The 25,976-nt window shown below is 28.1% G+C and overlaps 3 protein-coding genes across 5 annotated transcripts; 2 read left to right on the top strand and 1 right to left on the bottom strand.

The window, feature by feature from the left end:
• The first annotated feature begins 311 nt into the window (after positions 1-311).
• LOC113851395 (acetylserotonin O-methyltransferase-like) lies at positions 312-1,626 on the top strand. The gene is made up of 2 exons (XM_027481861.1): positions 312-1,101; positions 1,175-1,626. Exons 1-2 carry the CDS (start codon positions 319-321, stop codon positions 1,469-1,471), a joined length of 1,080 nt encoding a protein of 359 aa, XP_027337662.1. The 5' UTR covers positions 312-318; the 3' UTR covers positions 1,472-1,626.
• Positions 1,627-3,311: 1,685 nt separating this feature from the next.
• LOC113851096 (ubiquitin carboxyl-terminal hydrolase 2-like) lies at positions 3,312-4,888 on the bottom strand. Its single transcript, XM_027481581.1, has 3 exons — positions 4,305-4,888; positions 3,867-4,074; positions 3,312-3,395 (listed from the first exon to the last, which is right to left on the bottom strand). The coding sequence occupies exons 1-3, from the start codon at positions 4,886-4,888 to the stop codon at positions 3,312-3,314; spliced, it is 876 nt and encodes a 291-aa protein (XP_027337382.1).
• Positions 4,889-14,920: 10,032 nt separating this feature from the next.
• Positions 14,921-17,292, top strand: LOC113849941 (heavy metal-associated isoprenylated plant protein 39-like). Of its 3 annotated transcripts, none has more exons than XM_027480204.1 (3): positions 14,921-15,081; positions 15,509-15,584; positions 16,732-17,292. In XM_027480204.1, exons 1-3 carry the CDS (start codon positions 15,076-15,078, stop codon positions 17,106-17,108), a joined length of 459 nt encoding a protein of 152 aa, XP_027336005.1. In that variant the 5' UTR covers positions 14,921-15,075; the 3' UTR covers positions 17,109-17,292. The 3 variants fall into 3 exon arrangements, with proteins under 3 accessions (XP_027336005.1, XP_027336006.1, XP_027336007.1); XM_027480205.1 differs by lacking the exon at positions 14,921-15,081 and adding an exon at positions 15,686-15,725 and having other exon boundaries at positions 15,099-15,584; XM_027480206.1 differs by lacking the exon at positions 14,921-15,081 and having other exon boundaries at positions 15,099-15,589.
• The last annotated feature ends 8,684 nt before the right edge of the window (positions 17,293-25,976 follow it).

Here is a 25,976-nt window from a genome sequence, read left to right as displayed (position 1 = left end):
AAGTCATATTGATGCAAATAAAAATCATATTTTATTATTATTTTACTTTATTTTAAGTATGAAATTTTTATTAAATAATAAACTAGTAAAAATTATTTAAAACTAATAAAAGAATTATAAATAAACTAATTAGTCAAATTTAAACTTTAAAATTATTAATATGAATTAAACTCAAAATTTAAATTTAACTATTTGATATTAATAAAGTATTCTTTTATAGGTTTTTTAATATATTTTTATTTATTAACTAAAATTTTTTAGTTACTGACATGTATCTATAAATGAAGCTTTCAAGTTGAGAAGTTACGCCAGAGAGAGATGGGAGATATAGAAAGAGAAGCAATGTTAGAGCGGGAGAAGGAAGAAGAAGAAGAGGAAGAAGCACAAGCCCAAGTGGATATTTGGAGGTACATATTTGGGTTTGTGGAACTGGCAGTGGTGAAATGTGCCATAGAACTGGGCATAGCTGAAGCCATAGAAGCTCATGGAAGACCCATGACACTGTCGGAGATATCAACAACTCTAGGCTGTGATCCTTCACTTCTGAACCGCATCATTAGGTTCCTCACACACCGAAAGATATTCAAAGCCATACCCACCAGCCATGGCTACCCGGGCTATGCTCAAACACCTTTGTCTCGGCGTTTGATGAGAACGGGACAACATAGCATGGCAGCTCTTATTTTGCTGGAGAGTAGTCCTGTAATGCTAGCACCGTGGCATTGCCTAAGTGCTCAGGTCTTGGCCAATGGCAATCCCTCATTTGAAAAGGCTCACGGTGAAGATTTGTGGCGCTATGCTGCGACAAATCTTGATCACAGCAATCTCTTCAATGAAGCAATGGCATGTGATTCTAAGCTTGTTATGCCTATTATCATTGAAAGTTGCAGCGAGGCATTTGATGGTCTCAACTCCTTGGTGGATGTGGGTGGGGGCAACGGCACCACCACGAGCGTCCTTGTTAAGGCTTGCCCTTGGATTCGAGGAATCAATTTTGATCTTCCTCATGTCATTGCTGAGGCTCCAAAGTGTGATGGGGTGGAACATGTTGCAGGCGACATGTTTCAAAGCGTTCCCAAAGCTGATGCTGCTTTTCTTAAGGTATATGTGTCGTCAATTTGATTATTATATTGTATGGTTAAGACAGATTCATTAATTTGTTACTCAATTTCAGTGGGTTTTGCACGACTGGAGAGACGAAGAGTGCATCGAGATCTTGAAGAAATGCAGGGAAGCTGTTCCTAAGGAAAATGGAAGGGTTGTTATTGTGGAGGCAGTGATTGAAGGTGGAAAGCATGATGGGTTGAAGGATGTAGGATTGATGCTGGACATGGTAATGATGGCGCATACTAATTTTGGCAAGGAGCGTACCCTCAAAGAGTGGGAATATGTCATTCAAATGGCAGGATTTAGCAAATACACTGTGAAAACCATCCATGCTGTGCAGTCTGTCATTATTGCTTTCTACTAAAACTATAACAGAGAAACTCTAAATTTAAGTTTAAATTGTCGAAACGTTTAATGTTTGTGTGCATGCAAGGCTATAACTTATTAGCCTTCCCTCCAAATAAAATAGTAATCTATCCTTTATGCAGTTGTTGGTACGATCATCAATTCGTTTCTGCTCCATTAGCAATTCTTTTTTTGTATTCTACGTAAAGGTAACTTTTATTTTAAGTAAAATAAAAAAATAAAAATTCCAATATTATAATTAAGAGATATATGTTTAAATAATTCATTAAATAAGTAGAAAAATATAAATAGTTTAGATTTTTGGGAAACGGGACTAAATTAAAATTTTTGGAAATAATTAATTTGAGAATATATGCAGAAAAAATTTAGAGAATAAAGTGCACGTACAACCATTGATTAAAAAATTAACAATTTCATTACAATTTTTATTTGATAACACTATTCTTTCTTAAAAATTTTAGAATAAATTTCATTTTTTCACTACAATTTCATTCTTTTTTATTATTTTTTAACAATTTTGTGGAACTCAATTCCCTCAACTCTGGTTTAGATTGAGGACATTATTTTTTTATTTGATTTTAATGTTGATTACTGTTTATATTAATAATACAATGCTTTCTTTGCTTATACCCTTCCTTCACACACACATTTGGGTATATATATATATCCTTTTATTATTATCTCACATGGATATACAAAATTTAAATCAATTCGTTAAACTGAATTATTGCATAAAAATATTAAAATTTGAGTAATAAAAATGTAATTTTTTTAATTATCTTTTGATCAATCGTTAAATTGAATGTGAGTGAATGAATGAAACGAGAAACTGTTCTAATTCTATATAGCATATTTTTATTTTATACTTTATAAATATACTTTTCTTTTTTGTGTGCGTGATCTATGTCTCTTTTCTTTGAAAGAAAATTCAAACAAATAATATGTAAAGCATAAGATTGGGATATAAAAATTTAAATGATGAAAAGAATGAGCAAAGAAATAAGTTGGCTGACGGAATTTTAAAGTAAGAAATTTCTTACTTTTAACTTCTTTTTATTTGCTCAGTTCTTTATACCTATTTTATTGGCTAATTTTCTATCTATTGCGGTGTAAAGGAGAAAATTCTCATTTAGCATTTAACGGATACTTTTTCTACCCATTATGAATATTTTTTTCGGAAATATGTTGAATCTGATCTAATTGACATACCTAAAACAAGGTATATGTCCTGAATAGGGAGCGTAGTAAAAGCGTCACATGGCTAAACGCAACTACATAATATCAGAACAATATACCCTGCTAACACTCAAATATTATCACATGTACAGGCCCAAGGAATGTGTATGATTGTAATCTATTTAGGCTGGAGATGATTAGCGATATTTTTATTGTGATATACATATTTAAGTCTATATAATGCTTTTAAAGTAATATCGGAATCTTGGGTTGCATTCATTGCGTACTTTTAATATCATATAAGATAAAGCTCTCTCCTACATCGGTATTGCTTTATTTTTACTGACCATTCTGATGATGGTAAAAATTGAAAATTCAGAATACCAGAGATTGCACTACACTGTTATAATCCGCATTTAATGATTGTTAACAGATTGGAGAATACAGTTGCCAAAACAACTGTTATGCTTGCTTCATTTAGATCCCTGATATTCATTATTTTTTAGGAGGCTTTGATGGGGAATCGTTGTTGGCAACTAGGCATCTAAAAGCTTCTCAGGTTGCAAGAGATTGAGGATGTATACCATTCATTTACTCTATTAATAAATCGATGGCTTTCAATTCATTTTTGGTTCGAATGATAAATGTCACTGTTTCAAACACTAGTGTCGATGCTCACACGTAACCCACCGTTTTCCAAACCTGTATTTGGTGCTTCCCCCAAACCAAATAAGGAAAATCTCAATCTTTTCAGTACACACACAAAAACATTGCCATTTTAAAAGTCCATTTTCATTTTTATATGCGATGGTGGTGTAAATTTTGGTTGCATAACTTGATAAAAGTATCACTGATACTCCAATATTACTAACTAAAATATTACCATTTATACAGCGAACTTGATCAGAGTGCATACTAGATAATCCTATCCCACAATTTTAAACAGCAAAATATCTTAAGCTTGCTTGACAGTTGGCACCAAAAAAAAGTTAAGGGGAAAAATTGACTTTTGATTTTACGATATCGCATTGTACATTCAAGATCTCATTACATGTTGAAAAAATGGTATACAATATACGGTAATTGCTTTTACACTCACCTGCAATGATTTATCTCCCTCTCATCAATTTAGTAAACCTCCCTATCCCTCCCTCAAATATAAAACCTAAAAAATAGACGATCCATTCAAATTTTTTTTCATAGAATAAAATGTATGCCTCACAGCGAAGAACTTCATCAAGGGAATCTTCACGTACATATGCATCACTTGCCTGATACCATGTGGAACCCTCATTCACTCGATCACCCTTCCCTCTGTTCCTCTGGCTCCCTCTCACATAGGCAACATAGTGACCCCCTCTCATAGTTTCCAAGTGCTCCACTACACCAACTAAATGGTATTCATATGTGCCTTCATTAATGAACCTGTTTGAACAGAATTGGGGGTGAATTACATGCTAGTAGATCAATAAAGTATATTAAAAGAGACAGACTAAATATCTACAGTCTAAACTGCATTTACAAATCCAAACTGTTTGCTATTGTAATGAATTGAAACCATTGCCAAAACATTTTTGGTGATTAAATTAATATGATAACCCTTAACACTTAAAAAAAAAGGATAATGGGGGTAAACATGACACAAATATCAATACCTGGGATCAATATATGGTCTAATATCCATTACTTCTTTGAAATTGACATGGCCATTTAATTTACTTAAGCGACCACGGGCATCTTGGCTAAATCTCTTCAGATCAATGGTCAAGACAGGCAGAGCTTTATAAATGAGGACTCTCTTAGTTGCATCCCTCTTCACTTTCACACTTCTTGAGTCAGTCTCTTCTGAGTCATGGTTATCACTGCCTAAAACCAGAGAATCTCTTCTTTGGACATTTTCGGTAATACAAGAATCAGCAGCTGAAAGATTGCACCTTTCTTCATTGCAAGCTTCACGAAAACCTGAAGACTGTAATTCATCATTATGTTTATCTTCTATTTCAAATGCCCCATGATCCCTTTCATTAACAATTAAATTCAAGTTATCTCTTTGACCATTTTCAAGCTCTGTGCCATGTTTAACATGTGAAACAGAAGTTTCTATATTTTTGTCATTTTTTATGTCCCCATTTCCAATGCTTTTGGTTTTAACACAAGAGTTAGGTGCATGCCATGGTTCATCATGACTTCCTATCCCATTTCCATCGGATACAGTTCTAGTCTGTGTTTTTTCTTCCATCTTTTGACGCTGGAGAACTTTTGAACAGTTCCCACAATGCCATGCATTTTCATCTGAGAGCAACTCAGGTTTTATAAAATGTGGCAAGCAACTCTACACAGAAACCGGAGAATCTGTATCATCTTTTGCACGGGTTTATTTTATTTTTATTAAATTAATTTATTTTAAAATATAAAATATATAATTTAAAAATAAAAATATATAAATATGATAAAAAAAATTATTATATTAAATATAATTACACTGAAGAAAATTATGAAATACTATTTTATATATAATATTTTTTGTATATTTTATATATTTATTATCTTCTTTAATAATAAGTATTTTTATTTTTTTTGTTAATATTATTTTAGACAATACAACATATAATTGACCATAATTAAATATAAATTTTGTCAAATATAATTCAGTTTAATTTAATAATTGTCTTTAATAAGGAGTTTTGTTCTATTTCACATTCCTAATGTGGGATTGATGTTCTTAGGTAGCATAATTGACCTTCTTTCTTTGAGTTGCAAGCAATGGACAAGAAATTTATTAAAATTTAAAGTATTCAAGAATTTTATGGGATACATAAGTTCTTGTTTAATGATTTGATTTGATTTATCACCTACAATTTTTAAAAAAATATTAATAAATAAGTAAGCATAATTTTAATTTATGATTTGTATGATGAAATATTAATTATTGTGTATAATTGAATTATATTAATAAATAAATAAGTAAATATCATCACAGTTTATAATATTAATACCAATACATGCATCAATAAATTATTATAATTATTCTCTAATTAAAATAAAGAAGTAAATTAATTTTAAAATATGAAATAATTTTAAATAATTATTTATTAATGTAATAATTAGAATTAATAAAATTAAGATAATATTTATTAAGATAATAATAGATTTAATAATATGTTACATCTTGAAAAAGACTAATAAATAAATAAATGAAATTTTAATTTATATATATATACATTATACCGTCAAAAAAATATTTATTAAGTTTGTAATTTTTTTTTAAAAATATAAATATAACTTTAATATAAACAAATTAAAATATTATACCGTCATTAAAGAAATATACGTGTTCTAACAATTTTGACGTAGATCTGATGTATTTGAGATTTGATGATTACTTTCAAATATAATTTTTGTGTGATATTCATGTGTCTATCTCTTTAATATAATATTTGATATATCACATGATTATATAAAAAAAAATAAATCAATATTTAGTGAACCTGATTTAGATATTTTTTAAAATTAAAAAATATATAATTTTAAGAATATAGCATATTAAATAATTATATTAATAAAAAATATTTGTATTAAATTAATATTTTTATGTATAATACCTGTATTTTAATTTATATTCTGAGAACTAACTTTAAGTACACAAAATGACTGAATTTTTTCCATTATAAAGCATGGTTTTCTGCGATTGTAATTGAATACTTTTAGAATTTTTTTTTAAAATATTAGAACTTGTATTCAAATCTAAAAATTTTGAATAATCATATAGTGAGAATATAGAATTCTAATAAATAAATAAAATTTGATATGTTAATATAAATAATATTTTTATAATATTTTAAACACAAACCTCTATCTTTTTTGGATTGTAAAGTCTTTTGATAGTTGTGAAGATTTAAACTTCATACTCATAAAATTTTAAAAGTACGTAAAAAGGAAATATTTATTAACTTTTGAAACAAATGATATATATAGAAATTAAATCTAAAATTTGAACTTAATTTAAAGTTAAAATGTTATGTTTTCTTTACATATTCATTCATTACAATATAAAATTATTAAATATACAAAACGAACGGTTACATAAAGATTTAAATATTTAATAATATTTATTTTCATTATTATGATATTTAATAATATTTAATTTATTTCAATTATTATAATTAATTAGTTTTACTTTAAGAGTTTTGAATTTATCACCATCATCATAATATTTTATTAAAAAAATTGCAAAAAAATCATTTAGTAAAAATATTGTTAATTTTTTAATTTAAAAAAATTAAATTTTTCATAAAATATAAATAAAATATTATCTACATTAATTGGTTATACATAATTATGATAAGTCAATTCCTATGAAATTATTTTTAAAAAATTTAAAATAATAGAAGTAGAGAAAAACAAAAGTTGTTAAAAAATATTCAATTAAGATTTAGGTAGAAACTAAAAGAGAATAATAATTTTATTTAATATAAAAATTAATTTTTATATCAATTAAAATTACAGATGTTGATATAATATAAAATTTATGAATCACATATAAAATTTAAACAAATTTTATGTTAAGAATAAAGTCAATACATAATATAAATAAAATAAGATATATATATACATATATATATATATATATATTAAATAACAAAATTATTTTTTAAAAAACAGAAATGTTTGGTGACATTTTACTTTTCAAATTCTATATAAGATTAAAAATATTTATACAATATTGTAATAAAAATTGTTCAATCTTTTAAATCTTTCATTGTTGCCTTTTATTCACCATTTTTTATTTTATCTTCCTCAAGTTGCAACTTAATAAAAAATATTAAATATAAATTATTTTATGATCTACGAAATTTGAACAATATATTACAAATTTATAATTTATACATTAATTTCTTCTTTCTTTTATTTTGCCTTGAACAATTATTTTTTCTTCAATAAAACTTTGTGCATGACCACTCTAATCATATCTATTCATAAAATAAATAAATTTAGGAAACTAATTGATAAATTAAATACAAATAATATAACAATTTTAGTAAAGTTTTATAGCGAAATACTTGTTAAGACATTATTTTCACAGGAACTTTTCAAATCTTCAAAGTTCACAAACTTAAAGATATGGTAAAAAATTATGTTATCATTATTTAATTCCTTAATAATAGTTAGTGGCATAGAATTGCAACATAAAAGAATTATTTTTAATAGTAGAAAAATCTATCTTTGTTTTTTGCCAATGAAAAAGTTGTTATGAAGTATATTTTTTCTTCTTTTAATATATACCTTTCAACCGATAAGAAATACTCCGTACTATAGAAGCATGTATGTAATTGCTCTATAGAAAGAAAAAATTAATCAATTAGAAAATTTAAAAATAAACTTAGTTAGTTAATTATTATATAACAACATATAAAAGACAACGTAATTATAATTTATTAAAAATAATAAATTTTTAATCAAGAAAATTCTAATATTAATACCTTTTCATCAATTAGTACCGTATTAGTACTAATTAACTTTTTTTTGCGATATATATTTAGTATATCTCATAATCGTGATCCATTTATCTTTATTAGAACTTGTTATTCTCTACAAAAGCATGAAAAACATAAAAGTAAATAATTACTTATGATGTATTAAAGAAAATAATGATAGATTTTATATAAATTAATCAGTTAAAAATAAAATTCAATACATGATATCATTTAAAAATAATAAACCTTTATGCTTACACAAAAAATTAAATTGAAATATATAACACAATTTAGTAAAACAAAATAAAAAATATTAACCTCAAAAACATATATACTTACATGATTACAAAATACAAAAAAAAAAAGACAATAGAAAGAACAGTAAGTCACTGGAACAAATTCCAACTTAAAGATCTAGGAGGGAAACACACTTTATACCTTGTCTATTATACCTCTTATAGAAAATGAGTATTCGCTCGTATCAGAAATGCTTAGAAAAAACTTTATATTTAACTCTAACTGAAACTTTGACTAGCTCACATAAAAGTAACTATAAAGGGACATTGTTGGCTTACTTTCTTATCAATTGTATGCCTTTAATAGGATTTTTTTTTATGCTTGATACACAAATGAGTCATTTAATAGATAAAGATAAACATGACTTATATAAGTGGAGATGAAGTCTTATTTAGAGATATATTAAAAGTCAAAAAATAGTAAATCAATATAATAAAAGTTATTTTTTCATTTGTATTATAGTTTACTTACCTTTTTATTGAAAATTTAATTTAATAATATATAATATATATAATATAAAATAATAATAAACATTCAAATGTTGAATAGAACTTAAAATAAAGATATATTTTTATATTTAATTAAAAAGTAACTCGATAACTTCATCAATTTTTTTAAAAAATATTTTTGAACAATTTAATCAATATTATTTTTTCTATTTTTATTAAATATCATTCATAATAGTTTTGTTACTGTCATTTTTAACATGATATAACTATCAATTTTAATAAAAAAATTTTAAATACAATTCAAAGGTAATAAGTATGAATTAATTATAATTATAATTCTTAAATTATGTAAATGAGTATAATTAATTTCAATAATTTTTAATTTAATATAGTTTTAAATTATCTTATCTTATATATAGTATTTTCAAATTTATACGTAAACTTGTCTTTTTTTTAGAAATTTAATTTAACAATATATAATATAAATTAATAATTTTGTAAGTGTAATTTTTTTAATTCAAAGTATATTTCAGTGTTTAAAGACCTAATGGTCCAAATTTTACTCCATAGTGTAATTGATAAACAAAATGGTCCAAGACTAACCAGGGCCCTTTAAACAGGCTCAGCTTATAACCCTCTATGCTATCAAATTTTATTAAAAAAATTTATTATTTAAGTCTAAGATTTTCAGAGAACCATTTTCCTCCCAAATACAACTCATTTTCTAATTTAGGTAATTAAAACTAACTGATTTACTCAGAAGTTTCGCAATTAATGTAAATTTCCAAGAGGCACACCACTTATAATCCTCAAGGGAAATCTTAATGTCAGGGCATAGATTTTGAGCCGAGTATTGTATTTCATCATTATCTTCTGGTTTAGAGATTAGGTTAAAATCATCTAATACTAATTTAAAAATTTTAGAATCATTAAAAACTAAATCAAAGTCATTCACACCTAATACTTTATCCTTGTACAAACAAGAATTAGAAAGTTTAAGGTTAGAGAACATATGGCACTAGCTCTTCAGATCTGAGGTCTTTTTGCATGCATCCCTATGTCGAATTGATCAAATTAGTGGAAGCAAAATTTATCTTCTTGGTACTTCGATCCATCAAATCTACCTTTTCTTTCAACCTCTTCTCTCCTTCAATCATCTCCATCATTCGATGTTGATGATGACAGAGATTGAATCCCAGTCCGCACCACCGTTAAGCTCTTTGTTCCTTTACTAGACGGCATCAAAATTTGATTTGATTGAGTAACTAGGGTGAGAACCCTAGCGGCGCTCACCCACCCTCTAGGAAAGGAAAGATCGCTTCTTGGAGAAAAAACCCTAGTGGCGCTCGAGACTTTTCTGAAATTTTAAAAATATTGTCTACATTAATATGTTATACATAATTATGATATATCAATTCCTATTACTTTAAAAAAAAATTAAAATAATAGAAGAAGAGAAAAAAAATAGTAGTTAAAATTCTTTTAATTAAGATTTAGGTAGAAACTAAAAGAGAAGAATGATTTTATTTAATACAAAAGTTAATCTTTATATTAGTTAAAATTACAGAAGTTGATATAATATAAAATTTATGAGTCATATATAAAATCTAGACAAATTTTATGTTAAGAACAAGTCAATACATAATATATATAATAATAAAGTAAGAGAGATGTATATAATAAAATAATAAAATTATAAAAGACTTAAATGTTTGATGACATTTTACTTTTTAAATTTTATATAATATTAAAAGTATTTATACAATATTGCAATAAAAATAGTTCAATATTCTAAATCTTACATTGTTGCCTTTTGTTCACCATTTTGTGCTTCATTTTCCTTAAGCTGCGATATAAAAGAAAATATCAAATATAAATTACTGTATGATATAAGAAATTTGAACAATACATTATAAATTTGATGACATTTTACTTTTCAAATTCTACATAATATTAAAAGTATTTATACAATATTGCAATAAAAATAGTTTAATCTTCTAAATCTTCCATTGTTGTCTCTTGTTCACCATTTTTTGCTTCATATTCCTTAAATTACGATCTAAAAGAAAATATCAAATATAAATTACTGTATGATATAAGAAATTTGAACAATATATTATAAATTTATACATTAATTTTTTCCTTCTTTTTGGTAAATTTAGTATTTTCACGGTTGGATATATAGGTTTGATACAATCATATGTTGTTAAATTCAGATAGTTAAGAAAAGTCCATTTATTTTTATTGTAACTTGTTGTTCTCCTATAAAAGTATGAAAAATAATGATAAATTTGATACAAATTAATCAGCTAAAAATAAAATTCAATACATAATATCATTTAAAAAATACAGCTTTATACTTACTCAAAAAATTAAATTAAAATATATCACACAATTTAGTGAAATAAAAAAAAAATATCAAACTTGAAAATACATGTACTTATGTGGGTAGATAAGTTTTGACAGCTGATATGATTGCAAAATATAAAAAAAAAATGACAATAAAAAGAATTGTGAGCAAGTTTTCAAAAATTGTGTAAATATAATTTATATAAGTAGAGATGAAGTGCACTTGGTGATATATGAAATGTTAGAAAATAAAAAATTAATATAATAAAAGTTGTCTTTCTATCTGTATTATAGTTTACTTGTCTTTCCATTGAAAATTTAATTTAATAATATATAATATAAAACAATAATTAACATTTAAATATTAAATAGAAATTAAAAGTAAAGATACATTTTTATTTATAATTAAAAGACATTTAACATAAAAAAATTTGAAATTCGTTTAAATTATTTATAATAAATTTTAATAATTTTTTATAAATATCATTTGCAGTAGTTTTGTTATTGTTATTTTTAACATTATATAATTATCAATTCTGATAATTTTTTAAATATAATTTAAAGATAATAAGTATGAATTAATTATGATTATAATTCTTAAATTATGTAATTTATTAAAGTGATTTTAAATTATCTTATTTGATTTTATCTTGTCTTTTTATTAGAAATTTAATTTAATAATATATAATATAAACTAATAATTATATAAGTATAATTTTTTTTAAACTTTAAAGTAAAATTTAGTTTTTAAGATATATATTAAACTATATATTATATTAAAATAATTAATAAAATAATTTAAATTTGTAAACTTGTTTTTTTATTAAAAATTTAATTTAATAGTATATATTATTAACTAATAATTTTATAAATGAAGTATTTTTAATTCAAATTACATTTTCGTATTGTTAATAAATATTGAAATATAAATTATATTAAAATAATTTATATAATAATTTAAATATATAAACTTATATTTTTATTAGAAATTTAATTTAACAATATATAATATAAACAAGTAATTTTATAAATGTATTTTTTATTCAAATTACATTTTAGTATTTGAAATATATATTGAAATATAGATTATGTTAAACTAATTAATAAAACAATTTAAATATGTAAATTTGTCTTTTATTATAAATTTAATTTAACAATTTATAATATAAACTAATAATTTTGTAAGTTTAATTTTTTAATTTAAAATATATTTTAATGTTTGAAGTATATAATAAAATATATATTATATTAAAATATAGTAATAATTTTAATTCAAAAATTATGAAAAATATTATAACTAATTTTAATAACAGTAATTTAAGTTAATTTATAATATAAATATTTATGTTGCCATTTGTAACATAATATAACCATCAATATTAATAAACCTTTTTTAAATACAATTCAAACATAATAAGTATGAATAAAATATAATTTTAATTTGTAAGTTATGCATTTCGAATTTTAATGCACAAAGTAATAAATAAGTATAGTCAATGCGAGTGACTTTATACATTCTAAATTTTAATGTATAGAGTAATAAGTAAATAAAGTTATATATATAGAAATAATTTTTTATATTTCAAAATTTAATATATCTAGTAATAAATAGGTGCAGTCAATTTTACATAGATATATAGACATAGATATAAATAGGTAGTGATATAAAATATAAGTATGTGCTTTAATTTATTATCTACTTGATATATAATAATTAAAAATTTATAATTTGATAAATATGTAAAATATTATGTATAAAAGAGATATTTTGCCTAATGTCCTTATTATATAGAAGATGGTCAATCTCAAGCTTTTGGGGCACCAGACATCACATTTCATGGTTTTAGCTAGCATGAAGATTCTACCTAGCATCATTTGGAAAGTGTATTAAGTTAATTTAATTTTGTTTAGTTTGGTATAGCATGGTTATCTGGCTCAAAATATGTTCATGCAAGTTCACCCCAAAAGCTAATAACATACCATATAGTCATTGACATGTTTACATTATGTACCAAAACAAATATGTTGACATTACTATAGTCTCTGCCTCTTCTCTTTTGCTTGCAAGTTGGATCATGTTAATATGTGATACAAAATCAAATTAACAGTTAGTTGAAAACTAAATACAATCAAAGATTCGATTCTTAAGCGTATGTACAATTTTTTATTTGGTATTATCTGAATAAACTCTTAAATAAATGCTTATAAAAAATAAAAAATAAAATATTTATTAAATTTTAGAGAAGCTTAATGATTTTAATTCATGAGGATAGTTTAATTTTTTTTTTTTACTCTTGTAAATATTGATTAAAAAAAGTACTCAAATTAAGCCTTAATTTTATTATATTAAATTGTGTAATTATCTTCCTTTTCATGAATTTTCGCATTTATTGATAAAAATCTCACTTATACACCGGTATTTTATAATATATACGAACACGGAATTTTTACTATGTGACAAAATCATAAAAAGTCTAATAAAAAGAATATTAATTCGTGTACAATAATACGGACACCAAAATTGCATAAAAAGGAAGTATTTGTTTTCTTTTAACCAAGCTCTTGGCATTGGGGTTTCTTTAAATCACAACCACAAAAGTTATATCAGTTACTGTGTGACACGTAGAAGAGAAAGTTTTCAAAGAAAATTTCAAACAAACAAGCTGCTTAGTCTTCTAGAATTTATGACATTCTCTTTTTTTTTTTTTAGTTTTTTTTTGGAAAATAAAATTTTATAAATAAGGCTTGGGCTATTCAAAAGCCTTTTAGCTAATGTTCTTGGAATGTAAGATGAGTAGTCGAATAATTTTTCTTTTTATTAAGAAAACCTTATTTATTTTGGAATGTTTCTATCGAAGACAGGCGTGTAATGGTAAGTCTTATAAAATAATCATAATATTATAATCCGGAAAAAAGCAAAAAAGGTTCACAAATAGAATTTTATCAGTGTGTTTTTGCGCTATATGATAATACTCACAAACTAAATTATAATATTTTAAAATAAATATTTATTTAATATAAGCACCTGCAAGGTAAAACTTAATTTAAGCAATTAATTAATGGATAATCCTTAATTAGTTAAACTTCGTGTGGTAGTGGCCTAGCTAGCAGCCTTAACCAGCCAGTCAAAATCTCATATGCTTTTGTGGGGTTGCGCTCAGGGAACGATGCTTCTTTGGTATTGCTTCATGCGTCTCTTCACCTTTTTATATGAATCAATTTTTTCTGGTTCCTATTTCAAATAACTTTGTTATAAAAGTTTTCCATTTATTTATTTTGTCAACATTAAATAAGGATTTTTTTAAATGTCTTGTATACTTGAGTTAGATAAAATCGTTACGATTAACAAATTTTTATTTAAAATATTTAATATAAAAAATTTCTAACTTGAGACTGTTGATTATTATTTTAATTATTAGTATTATAAAAATATTGAATTTTTTACTATAGCAATCATTAATTAATTTAATTTCAAAATCAAAATTATCAGCTAATCTGGTATTTATCATTAACAAGTTGGTTAATTTTTTAAAAATTTAGTTAAACAACAATCAATTTAATTCTTAATATTGATGATTAAATTGATGGATATATATTAATATTGAAACTGAAAAGTTTTCAACGTGTCAATTTATGACCAACACATAATCATATAAATATTTATATAGTTTCAAACTTACGTTCTCTGACACTTCCTTCTACAAACCAACCTTTCAATCTTTTTCAACACACCATTATTTGATTTCCTCTTCATCCTTTCTGCTGCAACCCCTTTTTTCTCCTTCTCTTCAACACTTTCTCACCTCTCTTCCTTTGATCTGCATATAATTGCAAATATATATAAAAAAAATAAAAAAATGAAGGTATGGTCACACTTGCTAATGTTGATCCTTCTCTATTGTTATTTAATTGTTCATTCCTTTTCTAGAAATGGATTATTTTCTTCTTAACTTTGACTCGGAACTTCGATTCCTTGTTGATTCTCCATGACCTTTATGTTCCCCCTTTTAACTTTCTCTTCTTATATCCCCTGTTTTCTCCGTTTTTCCTCCTGATTTAAGGATCTGCTGCATGAACTGAATTTTGATGTTCCCTTCATCAGAATCATGGTTTTGGATTTGATTTCAACTTCTGATTTAAAGATGTATAATGGTTTACTTTTCAAATTTTCCGAGTGTGTCTATCACTTTTTTTTAAAAATTATTTCTTTGAATATTCTTTCACAAGTTAAGGTTACCTAAGATTTATTATTTAGAATATGGATTAAACAGTTAATGATTTTGCTTACAGAAGTTTGTACTCAAGTTAGATTTGCATGATGACAAGGATAAACAGAAGGCCCTGAAAATAGTCTCAACTCTTTCAGGTGAGGTACCAAATCTTTTTATTGTTCCCTTTGGGGGTTCTTTAGATTCAGCACTCTTTTCATATTTTTGACTAAGATACTTGCATATCTATTTTTCTTGGTTTTGAATGCTCAAATTGAGGGAATGTTAGGTAACAATATGTAAAGAACTCTACATTCATAAGTTTCTCATGTATATTTATTTATATTCTAATTATCTTAGATTAAGTATGAATATTGGGATATCTTGTATTAGTGTCAGTTTGGTTTATTATTAAAGAATAATTTGTGAATTTTTTAACAAAAAATATATTTTTTAATGAAATGTTTAATTAATATTTATTTGAACACGTAACTAAATTATGTTTTAACAATTTTAAATTAATTTTACCTAAATTTAAAACCTAAGAGCGAGTACTTTACCCCTCTGTTTAAATCTCTCCTTGAAAGTCCAACATGATCCCTCAAGTTTTCCCCTTTTAGGCCAAGGCGTACTTAACACGCTACACTAGTCTAAGGTCTAGGCTGGACCAATTTTTTAACAAGTATTTATGAGAAAAAATAAAATAATTTTTTTATAAAATAAAATCCATTTATGTTTTTTTTTTTTGTACAATTCTTTTAAAATTTAAGATGTATAAATTAATTTTAATTTATAAAGAAGTTTTATTTATTTTTATTCTTTGTTTTCTTCTTTTTTTCATAAACACTTAGCTAGAAATTTGGCTAAAGTGAGCTTAAATAGTTATTAGCTGATTAGTTGTTTTTTCCTCTTCTAGCTTTCCTATGTTTGAAACTGTCAATTAGGCTCTTATTTTAAATCTGATAAAGGCATGTGTTAGAATGTTAAAAAATTCTCCAATGCTTATATAAAAAGAAATTGAAATGGCTTTTGGTGTTTGTTAGAGAATATGGTTTTGTTGTATCAAGCTTCTTATTGTACATGTTAATAGAACCGCAATTCAGCAGTTGTATATATACTTGCACCAAATAATTTACACTATAATTTATACATATCTAATTTGATATTTGGATTTGAATAAACTCTTCAAGTGAATTCATGGGCTTGTTTGATAATTTGGTTGATTGGATTGGTTCTCCTTAAGGATTTTTCTTTTCAAAGGAAAAAATAAAGTCCTAATAATAAGTTTATGCAACATCTTATCAGGTATTGATGCTATCTCTATGAATATGAAAGAGAAGAAATTAACAGTGATAGGAACAGTGGATCCAGTAAGTGTGGTGAGCAAATTGCGCAAATATTGGCAAACAGACATAGTAGCTGTAGGACCTGCCAAGGAGCCTGAGAAGAAAGAGGATCCTAAGAAAGAAGAAGCCAAGAAAGAGGGAGAAAATAAAGAAGAGCAAAAGAACGAAGAGGGCAAAAAAGAAGAACCAAAGAAAGAAGAGGAGAAAAAGAAAGAGGCACCACCAGATCCTGTTTTGGAACTGGTCAAAGCTTATAGGGCATATAATCCCCAAATGACCACACACTACTATGTTCAAAGCATAGAAGAGAATCCTAATGACTGTGTCATTTGTTAAATATGAGGGAAAGACATACTTTTTCAACATGCATGGTAATGGTTTCAATTCTCTTTTATCCAAGAAAATAGGACTTCCTTGTATATAATATATGGTGGTGCCTTGTTGAGTTACTAAGGTGAGAAGGAATAAAATTTTGGGGAATTTGTTTTGCATGGAGATGTAGTTTACACTTTTCCCCGTAGTAGTTGTTATCTGAATGTATCAAGCATGAAAGTTAGTAATCTGTTTGTTTAAAAAGTAATTGAAACAAAATGAAGACATTATATTTTTTGGGTGGGTGGGAGTGGAATTATAATATTCAATATTCATACATTTATATAGTATTTTTAATTTTTTTTCATCTTTTGTTTTACTTTTACATCCTTTTATTTATTGTATTTTTTATTTCTCAAGAGATAGCCATAGGATGAACTACCGAATATGCTGGCAGATTCTTAACCACTACAAACCATAAAATATATAATATGTAGCCTTGTCATGCCCTGTTGTCCTTTTTGTGGGACATGGTGGCTGAAAAAGCATAGTACCCTATTCTGAGGTAGTGATTGGTGAAGGTAATTGTAATTGACCTGAATTTCGTCATTTGGGAAATACACTAAAATAGTAGTTGTGTTCTAATTATAGTTCGTGTTATATATATATATATATATATAGATATGAGCTTGTGGTTTACACTTCAGGCTAGTTTTAATGGTCCTAGAATAAAAATGAATAAAATAACAAAGTAAAATGAGAGTAATATAAACTATGAGTTTGATAAATTTATATTTTATTAATATTTTGTGTACGTCAAATAGAAAAGTATTATTTTTTAAACATAAATTATTTTTAAATTATAAATTTTGTACAAAAATATCATTGGAAAGAGTTGTTTTTAGCGCTTGATTATGGAGAGATTAATGTTTTGTTTAATAAGTGAAAAAATATTTTGAAAATTTTTAACATTTAAATATTATGCTATATATATTAACAAAATTAATATTTTACCCTTTAATTTAAATTTTAGTTTATTTTTTTAATTTTTTTTTGTTCAATTTAATGTTTTTAAGTTTTATTTTCTCTCATGGCATATAAAAACAGTTTTATATTATTTCGTTCTAATGTTTAATTAGAATTTTAATCTCCACTCTCTTCTTATTATTCTTTCTTTCTCCAACATTGCAAAATTTACAAACCCAACCTTAGTCCTTGATTTCAAAATTACAAAAGAAAATAGTAACAAGAAATTTTAATTAAATTTAACCCAAATTTGATTAACAACAATGGATTTCAAATATCACAACACCAAAATGCCTAAGAAGAAGAGAGAAAGAAGGATATAGACTGGACCACGATCAAAATCCATCACTCCCATCAACATCTTCTCCACCATCTCAACCCATCAATGCACTCTCACCATTTAAGTTTGATCACCACCGTCATTTTCAGCCATTAAAGAACTTATGATCCAAGTCAAACCATTTCCTTTATCCCCACTCATTAAAGAACTCACCATCTAAGTTAGACCCATCAAGTTTCCTTTTGATGATTTGAAATTTATGTATTGTATTAATTATATTTCTCTTTACAAGTTATATATTATAGACATATCTTGTCATATATATTTTTAGATTTTTTTTATATTTTTTATCCAAATCATATTATATTCATACCTTACTTTGTGCTCGTACTTTCTAATCAGCGTATTAAATTGTTCGAGTGAAATTAACTAATAATAATGAAGTTTTCTCTTGGAAGAATATTGTCTTTTTTATAGGCAAAATATATATTATTAGAGAGAGTTCAAGAGAAATTCAGAACTTATATACACAGAAAAAAATTACTTATTCAGAGAAATAAAAAGCAAAAATATATTTATACAAAGTTAAGACGGATGCAATTTCGTGGGTTCAAATATCAGTCATCTAACAAAATAGCTTCTCTCTTACTTACAAGTGATAGTTATTTTCAGGACCTCAGAATAATAGAATCTATGACTTCTCTCTCATCCAAAACACCATTGGAAAACACAATTCTATTTCTATGTAACCATAAAGACCACACTGTACTTATCCAAACAATTAATAAATATATCTCTTCTCTTTTGCTACAACCAACATCAATCTAAGAAAGCAAGTGAGGTAGGCAAAACCAGTGAAAATCCAAGCCAACGCGCAGTAAAGTACCAGATTTGAGATGAAATTGAACACGTTAAAAATAAATGAGTTGGAAGTTCCTCCAAATCATGACAAAAGCAACAAGTTATATCATCAATTTGAAAACCACAATCAATCAGCAAACCTTTACAAGGAAGTGTATTCAACAACAATTGCCAAGAAAATACCAGACACTTAAGAGGCACCTTGCCTCTCTATAGCCTTTGCAAGGCATCTGCCGTACACTGATCTATACTATTAGGACTACCAAAAAGTTCAAACAGCCATGAATACCCAGATTGCATTGAATAACAACTTGAAGAATCTGCCCTCCATACCCATTTATCTTCTTGTAGTAACTTAATAGAAACCCCATTCACAAGCTCCAACAAAAGATTAAAGCTTGAGATCTCATGTTAAAAGAGTCCTCAAATACACATGATTCAACATTCCTCGCCACCACAAAAAATCACAGAAATGCCTCACACAATTGCACATCGCTTACCTACTTATCTCTACAGAAAAGAGTGTGTAAACCTACACCCACACTCCTATCAAACTTCTTATCCAGCCATGAATTTTCTTGATGAATAACCTCCAGTAAATTACGTCACCACAAAGAACATTTTTTGTGGACTAATGAACGCTGAATAGAAGAAGCTAATCTTTCATACCTAGATTCCAACACCCGCACCCACAATGAACTAGAACAATTAACACCTTGTCATAACCATTCACCAAGAAGCGCTCAGTTAAACCACTGCACATTTCTAATGCCCAAGCCACCATTCTTCCGCGCTCTACATACCGTTTACCATTTCACCCAAGCAATTTTAGATCCATCCTTAACACCCTCCCATAAAAAATTTCGTTTGATAGTGACAATCTCCTTTATCACCGACTTCAGCACCTTAAAAAAAGATAACGAGTGCAATGATATAGAATTAAGAACGACATTAATCAAAGTCATTGTACCTCCAATAGATAAATACCTATACTTCCATGATGTTAACCTCTTTTTAAGAGTCTCTATCACACCCTTCCATGCACTAGACTTTCTCGGGTTAACATTTATCTGTAACTCGAGATACTTTAATGGGAAACTACCAATCTTATAATGTAAGAACTCCGCAACCAAGTTTTCAAAGTCATCACCAGTGTTAATCTCCAATACACAACTTTTATGAGATTAATTTTCATACCTGACATTAATTCAAAGCTACGCAATACTGCTTTCAAAGTCTATAAGTTTTGAACCGAAGCCTCTCCCATAAGAAATATTCGGTTTCCCTACCCCAATCTTCACACTAGAGAACAACCCACAAGCCACTGCCTTCCGCATAAGAACTCCTAACCCTTCCGTTGCCACAAGAAAAAGAAAAGGGGCGAGAGGATCCCCCTGTTTTAGGCCCCGCTCAATATGAATCTCTAATGTAGGACAACCATTAATCAAAGCTGATAGGCTACTCCCACATACACAAACTTCTATCCAACTGATCCATTTTTTTGAAAATCCAAAGCTACGTAACATAAACAAAAGATATCTCCACTCCACCGAATCATAAGCCTTCTCATAATCAAGCTTTAACACAAAACACCTCTTGTTATACCTCCGCACATAATCAACTGTTTCATTAGTCACAAGCACACTATCTAACATGTTCCTTCCCGGGATAAAGGTTGATTGTTCTTATGAAATTAGTGAATCCAAAACCCTTTTCAACCTATTTGCTAAAAACTTGGAAACAATCTTATAAAGACAACCTAATAATGAGATAGGCCGAAAATCAGATATTTGTTGTGGACAAGACACTTTTGGCACAAGTGCTACAAAGTAAGATAACAAAGACCTAGGTAGTCTCCCATTTCTACAAAATTCAGTAAGCATACCCATTACTTTTTCCTTGATCACTCCCCAAAACCTCTTAAGGGACACAAAATTGAAACCATTAGGTTCTGAACATTTATCCCCCTCACACTCCAAAATCATCATTCCCACTTCCTCCTCGAAAAAGCATTAACAAGCCCCTTATTCTGTAGAACAAAGACTCTCGATAAATCATTAACATTAATAGTAGGTCGAAGCCAACCTCTACTAGTAAAATGAGCCGCAAAATAGGACACCACACATGCTTTAATCTCATCAACCTCTTCTACACATCTCTTCCTAATTTGAAGCGCATGTATATTATTTCGTTGCCTCCTCCCATTAACACACAAATGAAAGAACTTTGTATTTAACTCATCCTCCTTCCCCATCTCACCCGAGCTTTTTGGGCTATGCAACTCTCCTTATTCTTCCTAGCTTTTCAAATATCACCCACCAATATCTGTTGACGCTTCTTCTCCACATCGAAAAGTTTCATCATAGAATTTTTATCATCAATCAAGCTCAACTCGGTTGTCAAATCAAAGATCACATTATCAAAATTTCCAAATACCTCAATATTCCATTTTTCAATGCAATCTTAACATTCCTCAACCTCTGGCTAGCTCTCTAGGCAGCCCATGAAAGGGTAATATCTCTTTTCCACGCTTCCTCCACCACCTCCACAACTCCTTTATGAGTCAGTCAATAATTGTTAAATCAAAATGGCTTCAGACCCCAGTTAACCACTTTGTGCTTAAGAATAATGGGACAATGATCAGACACATCTCTGCTTAGAACCTGAATGAAACCATCTCCCCAGTAATCAAGGCAGGAACTAGAAATAAGGACTCTATCTAGCCTACTCATCATAGAAGCATCCTTTTTTATCTATGTAAATTTTTTACCCACAAGTGGAAGATCTACAAGTTCTATTTCTTAAATGAAAGAATTGAAGCCATTCATTTTAGAGATACCATGGTCTACCTGACAACCCTTCCTCTCTTGCACTTGTTTCACAGCATTCAAGTCACCCAATATACGCCACATAAATTTGCCAAAACCCCTTCTTATCATGAGCAAATCATTCCATAACTTTCTCTTCTCACTTAGTCTACACGATGCATAGATATTCACCACAACACATAGGTTTCCAGTAGCCAATACCTACAAGCAAACACCCAGGAATCCAGTACCAGAAAAGGAGAAAAGTATTTTACCTTTGGAAGTATCCCAAAGTGAAAGCATACCCCCGCTTCTGCTAATGGAGGGCAAGGCATAGCAATTAAAATCCACAGAACCCCATAGACACACACCTAAATTACTATTACATGTCTGAAGTTTAGTTTCTTGAATCGCTAAGAACTTCAGACCTTCAGAGCGAACAATCTCACACACCTTCTTTTGCTTTACCTCGCTCCCCAGCCCTCGATAATTAAATGAGTCAATTTTCATTTAGAATCAAAGCGACCCTCATGTTCTTTCAGAATCGTTCTATCACGTACCTCCATCTTAATCAATTTCTCTCGAACCTGCTCATCGTTTCAATGTACAACCAAACCAACCTTCTTGCCAATGTCTAGTAACCTTGACGTCATTACCTCATCATCACAATCTGTAGCAGTCATTCGCTCCTCCACCTCCACTGAAGGATTGGAAGGATGCGAGTTGTAGGAGTTCTTGGAAGCATTAGCTGAGATTTCATCAGTTAGCGATACCTGTCTTCTAAGTTGCGATGGAATTGACGCTTCTTTATTGTGATTCCTAAGGTTTTTTTGAGGGAGTTCTATGGAAACTGCGCTTTTATGTCTCTTCCCTCCTTCATTACCTTGACTACCTTTCACAAAGCGTGCCCTTCGAAGGGATTCACGCATATTGACCCTCTCTTTCTCAATTTTGGATTGAAAGGGGTCAATTTGCGCTGTCCCAATTGTCTTCATATATCGTGATTCTGGATTTTTCCAAATCAATGCATCTAATACAAACAGGTCTGGTAAATTCAACCTATCTCTTGCTATTGGGACTCCTTCTTCACATTTTCAGAAGGCTCATTCACAGCATCACAAATAGCCATCGTCGGATCCATAGCATCCACAACCCTCATCCACCAAGGACCCTTTTGCTGACCTTCACCCCTAATCACAGAATCAACCAAACAACCCTTACTTTTGATATTACCTTGCAACACACCCTTCTCCTCACTAGAATAGTTATCTAATGCTTCCAACTCTATTGAACCAATCTCAGATGAGTCATTGCCATCCTCAGAAGAGTTAGCCACGTCTTCCTTTGTTGCGGCTACTACGTCACAGGCATGCTCTTCAAACATGACTATTAAGTAAAAATGATCATTAACTTTCATTATAATGTTTTACTGGATAAGCTCAGCAATGATAGTACCTAATTGTATCTTCCCATAATCCAATCGTCATTTTTTTGCTGTGACATGGTCTATCTGGATAAAATCACCAAGCAAAAAAACTAACTTACAGAAGAATAATTCACTCCAAGCATGCAAAGGAACCCTATAATAACGTACCCAAGTCACCTTTCGTGCAATAACCATACTTGGGTGCCACTCTCATAGATCATAGAACCATTTCTCCCACCACAATTTGTTGAGCGATACTGTATCCTTTAAATCTATCCCACATCAGATTCCACTAACACCATATCACCACCCATGGTCGTGAGATTAATATCCAACATACTTTCTCGTAGGAGAGCCCCTTGCATATTTTTCAAATCTTGTTTTCTATAAAGGCGTTCGACCATAGTACCTCTACACTCCTCAATTCGCCCTTCATCCACCTCAAACTCAAGGTGAGCCCAATGTTTTTCTTTTTCACCCACTTCTGCCCTATGTGTGTCTCAACTAGACGGGGTGCTTTAAGCTTGTCCGCATACGTATTCCCTGACGTCTTTGTAGCTCCTGTGACAAAAAAGTGCCTCGTTTCACTACTCTCCGCAGACACCTTTGTACCCACAGTTTTCTCCCTTGCATGCCTTGTCAAGTTGCTAGACAAGCGTATTCTGCCAATGACAATAGATCTAAGTTTAGCCTCCAAACTCTTGGCATCCGCCACATCCACAAAACGCACAAAACCAAAACGATGTCCTAGTTTATCACTCTTTTGAGGTATGAAAACATCAACTATCTTCCCCCACCATTGAAATACCCGCCACAAGGCTGAGACACCAGTAACAAGTGAAAAATTCATAAAAAAGTAAGATGTGGAATTGTTGAGAACTTTTCCAATATGTCTACCAAATTTACCCCTTCCTCTTGACCCCCGTTCTATCATTAAATTCTCCAACTTCTCTTTTGCGTCTCAAATTAAGAAAAAAGAAACAAGAAAATTGGGTCCTTCGATGAAAGACTCAAACCAACGAAACAAAATAAAAAATTGGTAACGCAATTTATGATTATACATCGAAATTCACGCGTAGAGAAAAAGACAGAGTCATTTCCATAATTTGAAAACCAACGTTTTCTTCTTCATCTCTTCCTTCGTAATTCGTAATACATAACCCGAACTTGATAATTGGTTTGGTTTATTCTAAGTGATAATTCCAAAGTGATAATACGGTTACGGAGATCGGAAATTGGATATCTTTGATCAGATCTATTCGACGTCGTTGCAGTACTAATAGCTCCGTTCAGCAGCGATGAAACGGCACCCTCAATCTTCTTCGTGGTTAATGCGCACTGCGAAAAATCTCATTGGCTAGAGGACTTCTTTATATTTAAGTTATTTTATTGTTTTTGCAAATATGTTCATACTCATCTATCAAGTCTGTACTCACTTTCTAATATTAAAGTGATTAATACCCTCATATCATTTTCAGTGAAGTTTTTTTCTTGTATAATTTAAAATCATATAATCTCAACTAATCATATTATATTGTGTATAAATTATTAAATTTATAATGAAAAAATTAACACATAACATAACGTGAATATCTAATACTACATGATCTCAAATAATCTAATAATTAATCCCATCTCAGTGTCATTTTGTTTATTCTTCACCAAAGAGACATATAGTTCAGGTGTCAACTTACTCGAGGTTTTTTCTATTGCTCAACATATAATCAATATACAGACTCCTCTCCCTATTTGAATGTGTGATTAAACGACAGCACACAGAAGTATGAGTTAATTAATTAATCACTAATGATGTTGTAATTTGGTAATACTAATTTGCATTTGAACTGACTCCGATAGTAACACTTCTGTGCATGCTCCATTCTGAAATATTCTCTTTTAACCAAAAAATAAATAAATAAATTTGACCAATTATATATTTATCAATACAATTTTGGAGATGATGTGATTTAATTTTTCTTAGTTTTTTTAAAAGATTTGTTCTTTTTCAGAACTTAAATATCCAGTAGTGACATTTAAACTTAAGACAAGTTAGATATATTTATTTAAGAAATAAACTTTTTTAAGGAAAATCAAATTTTTAGTCTAGTAAACTAACAAACATTGATTAAAACTGTTTTCATCTTTCTTCGTTTCCCCCCTTCAAGAATGATTTGAAATATTGAAGTCAAATGGAAAAATAATATTACCACTGATTTTTTATAAATAAAAAGTAACAATCAGTATTTTATTTATCTAGATTACTCTCTCTATTTTGTTTTTATATTTTATCAATTCTTTTCACTTTTTACTATCATTTTATAAAAATAATAAATATCTAATGTTTTTATTTATCTTTAATAATTAATTTTTATTTGGTAGATGATACTTCAGTTGATCCTTTTTATAAAATTCTTTCAACTAAGTTGCACACAATAAAAAAAATGTTAAAGTGATTGTTGTATTAGTTCTAAAAAATTAATCGTAACATTTCA

The sequence above is a fragment of the Abrus precatorius genome, unplaced genomic scaffold, assembly GCF_003935025.1.
Source record: "Abrus precatorius isolate BTA unplaced genomic scaffold, Abrus_2018 Scaffold9, whole genome shotgun sequence".
Lineage (NCBI taxonomy): Eukaryota > Viridiplantae > Streptophyta > Magnoliopsida > Fabales > Fabaceae > Abrus > Abrus precatorius.
This window is presented reverse-complemented; position numbering and strand designations above follow the sequence as displayed.

Excerpts from the sequence above, each read along its gene's own strand:
- LOC113851395 (XM_027481861.1), top strand. The coding sequence starts at position 319 with ATGGGAGATATAGAAAGAGAAGCAATGTTAGAGCGGGAGAAGGAAGAA. Across the intron at positions 1,102-1,174 it reads CTGATGCTGCTTTTCTTAAG|TGGGTTTTGCACGACTGGAG; the intron begins GTATATGTGTCG and ends ACTCAATTTCAG.
- LOC113851096 (XM_027481581.1), bottom strand. The coding sequence starts at position 4,888 with ATGGAAGAAAAAACACAGACTAGAACTGTATCCGATGGAAATGGGATA. Across the intron at positions 4,075-4,304 it reads AGACCATATATTGATCCCAG|GTTCATTAATGAAGGCACAT; the intron begins GTATTGATATTT and ends CTGTTCAAACAG. Across the intron at positions 3,396-3,866 it reads ATGAAGTTCTTCGCTGTGAG|ATTGAGATTTTCCTTATTTG; the intron begins GCATACATTTTA and ends TGTACTGAAAAG.
- LOC113849941 (XM_027480204.1), top strand. Across the intron at positions 15,585-16,731 it reads AATAGTCTCAACTCTTTCAG|GTATTGATGCTATCTCTATG; the intron begins GTGAGGTACCAA and ends ACATCTTATCAG.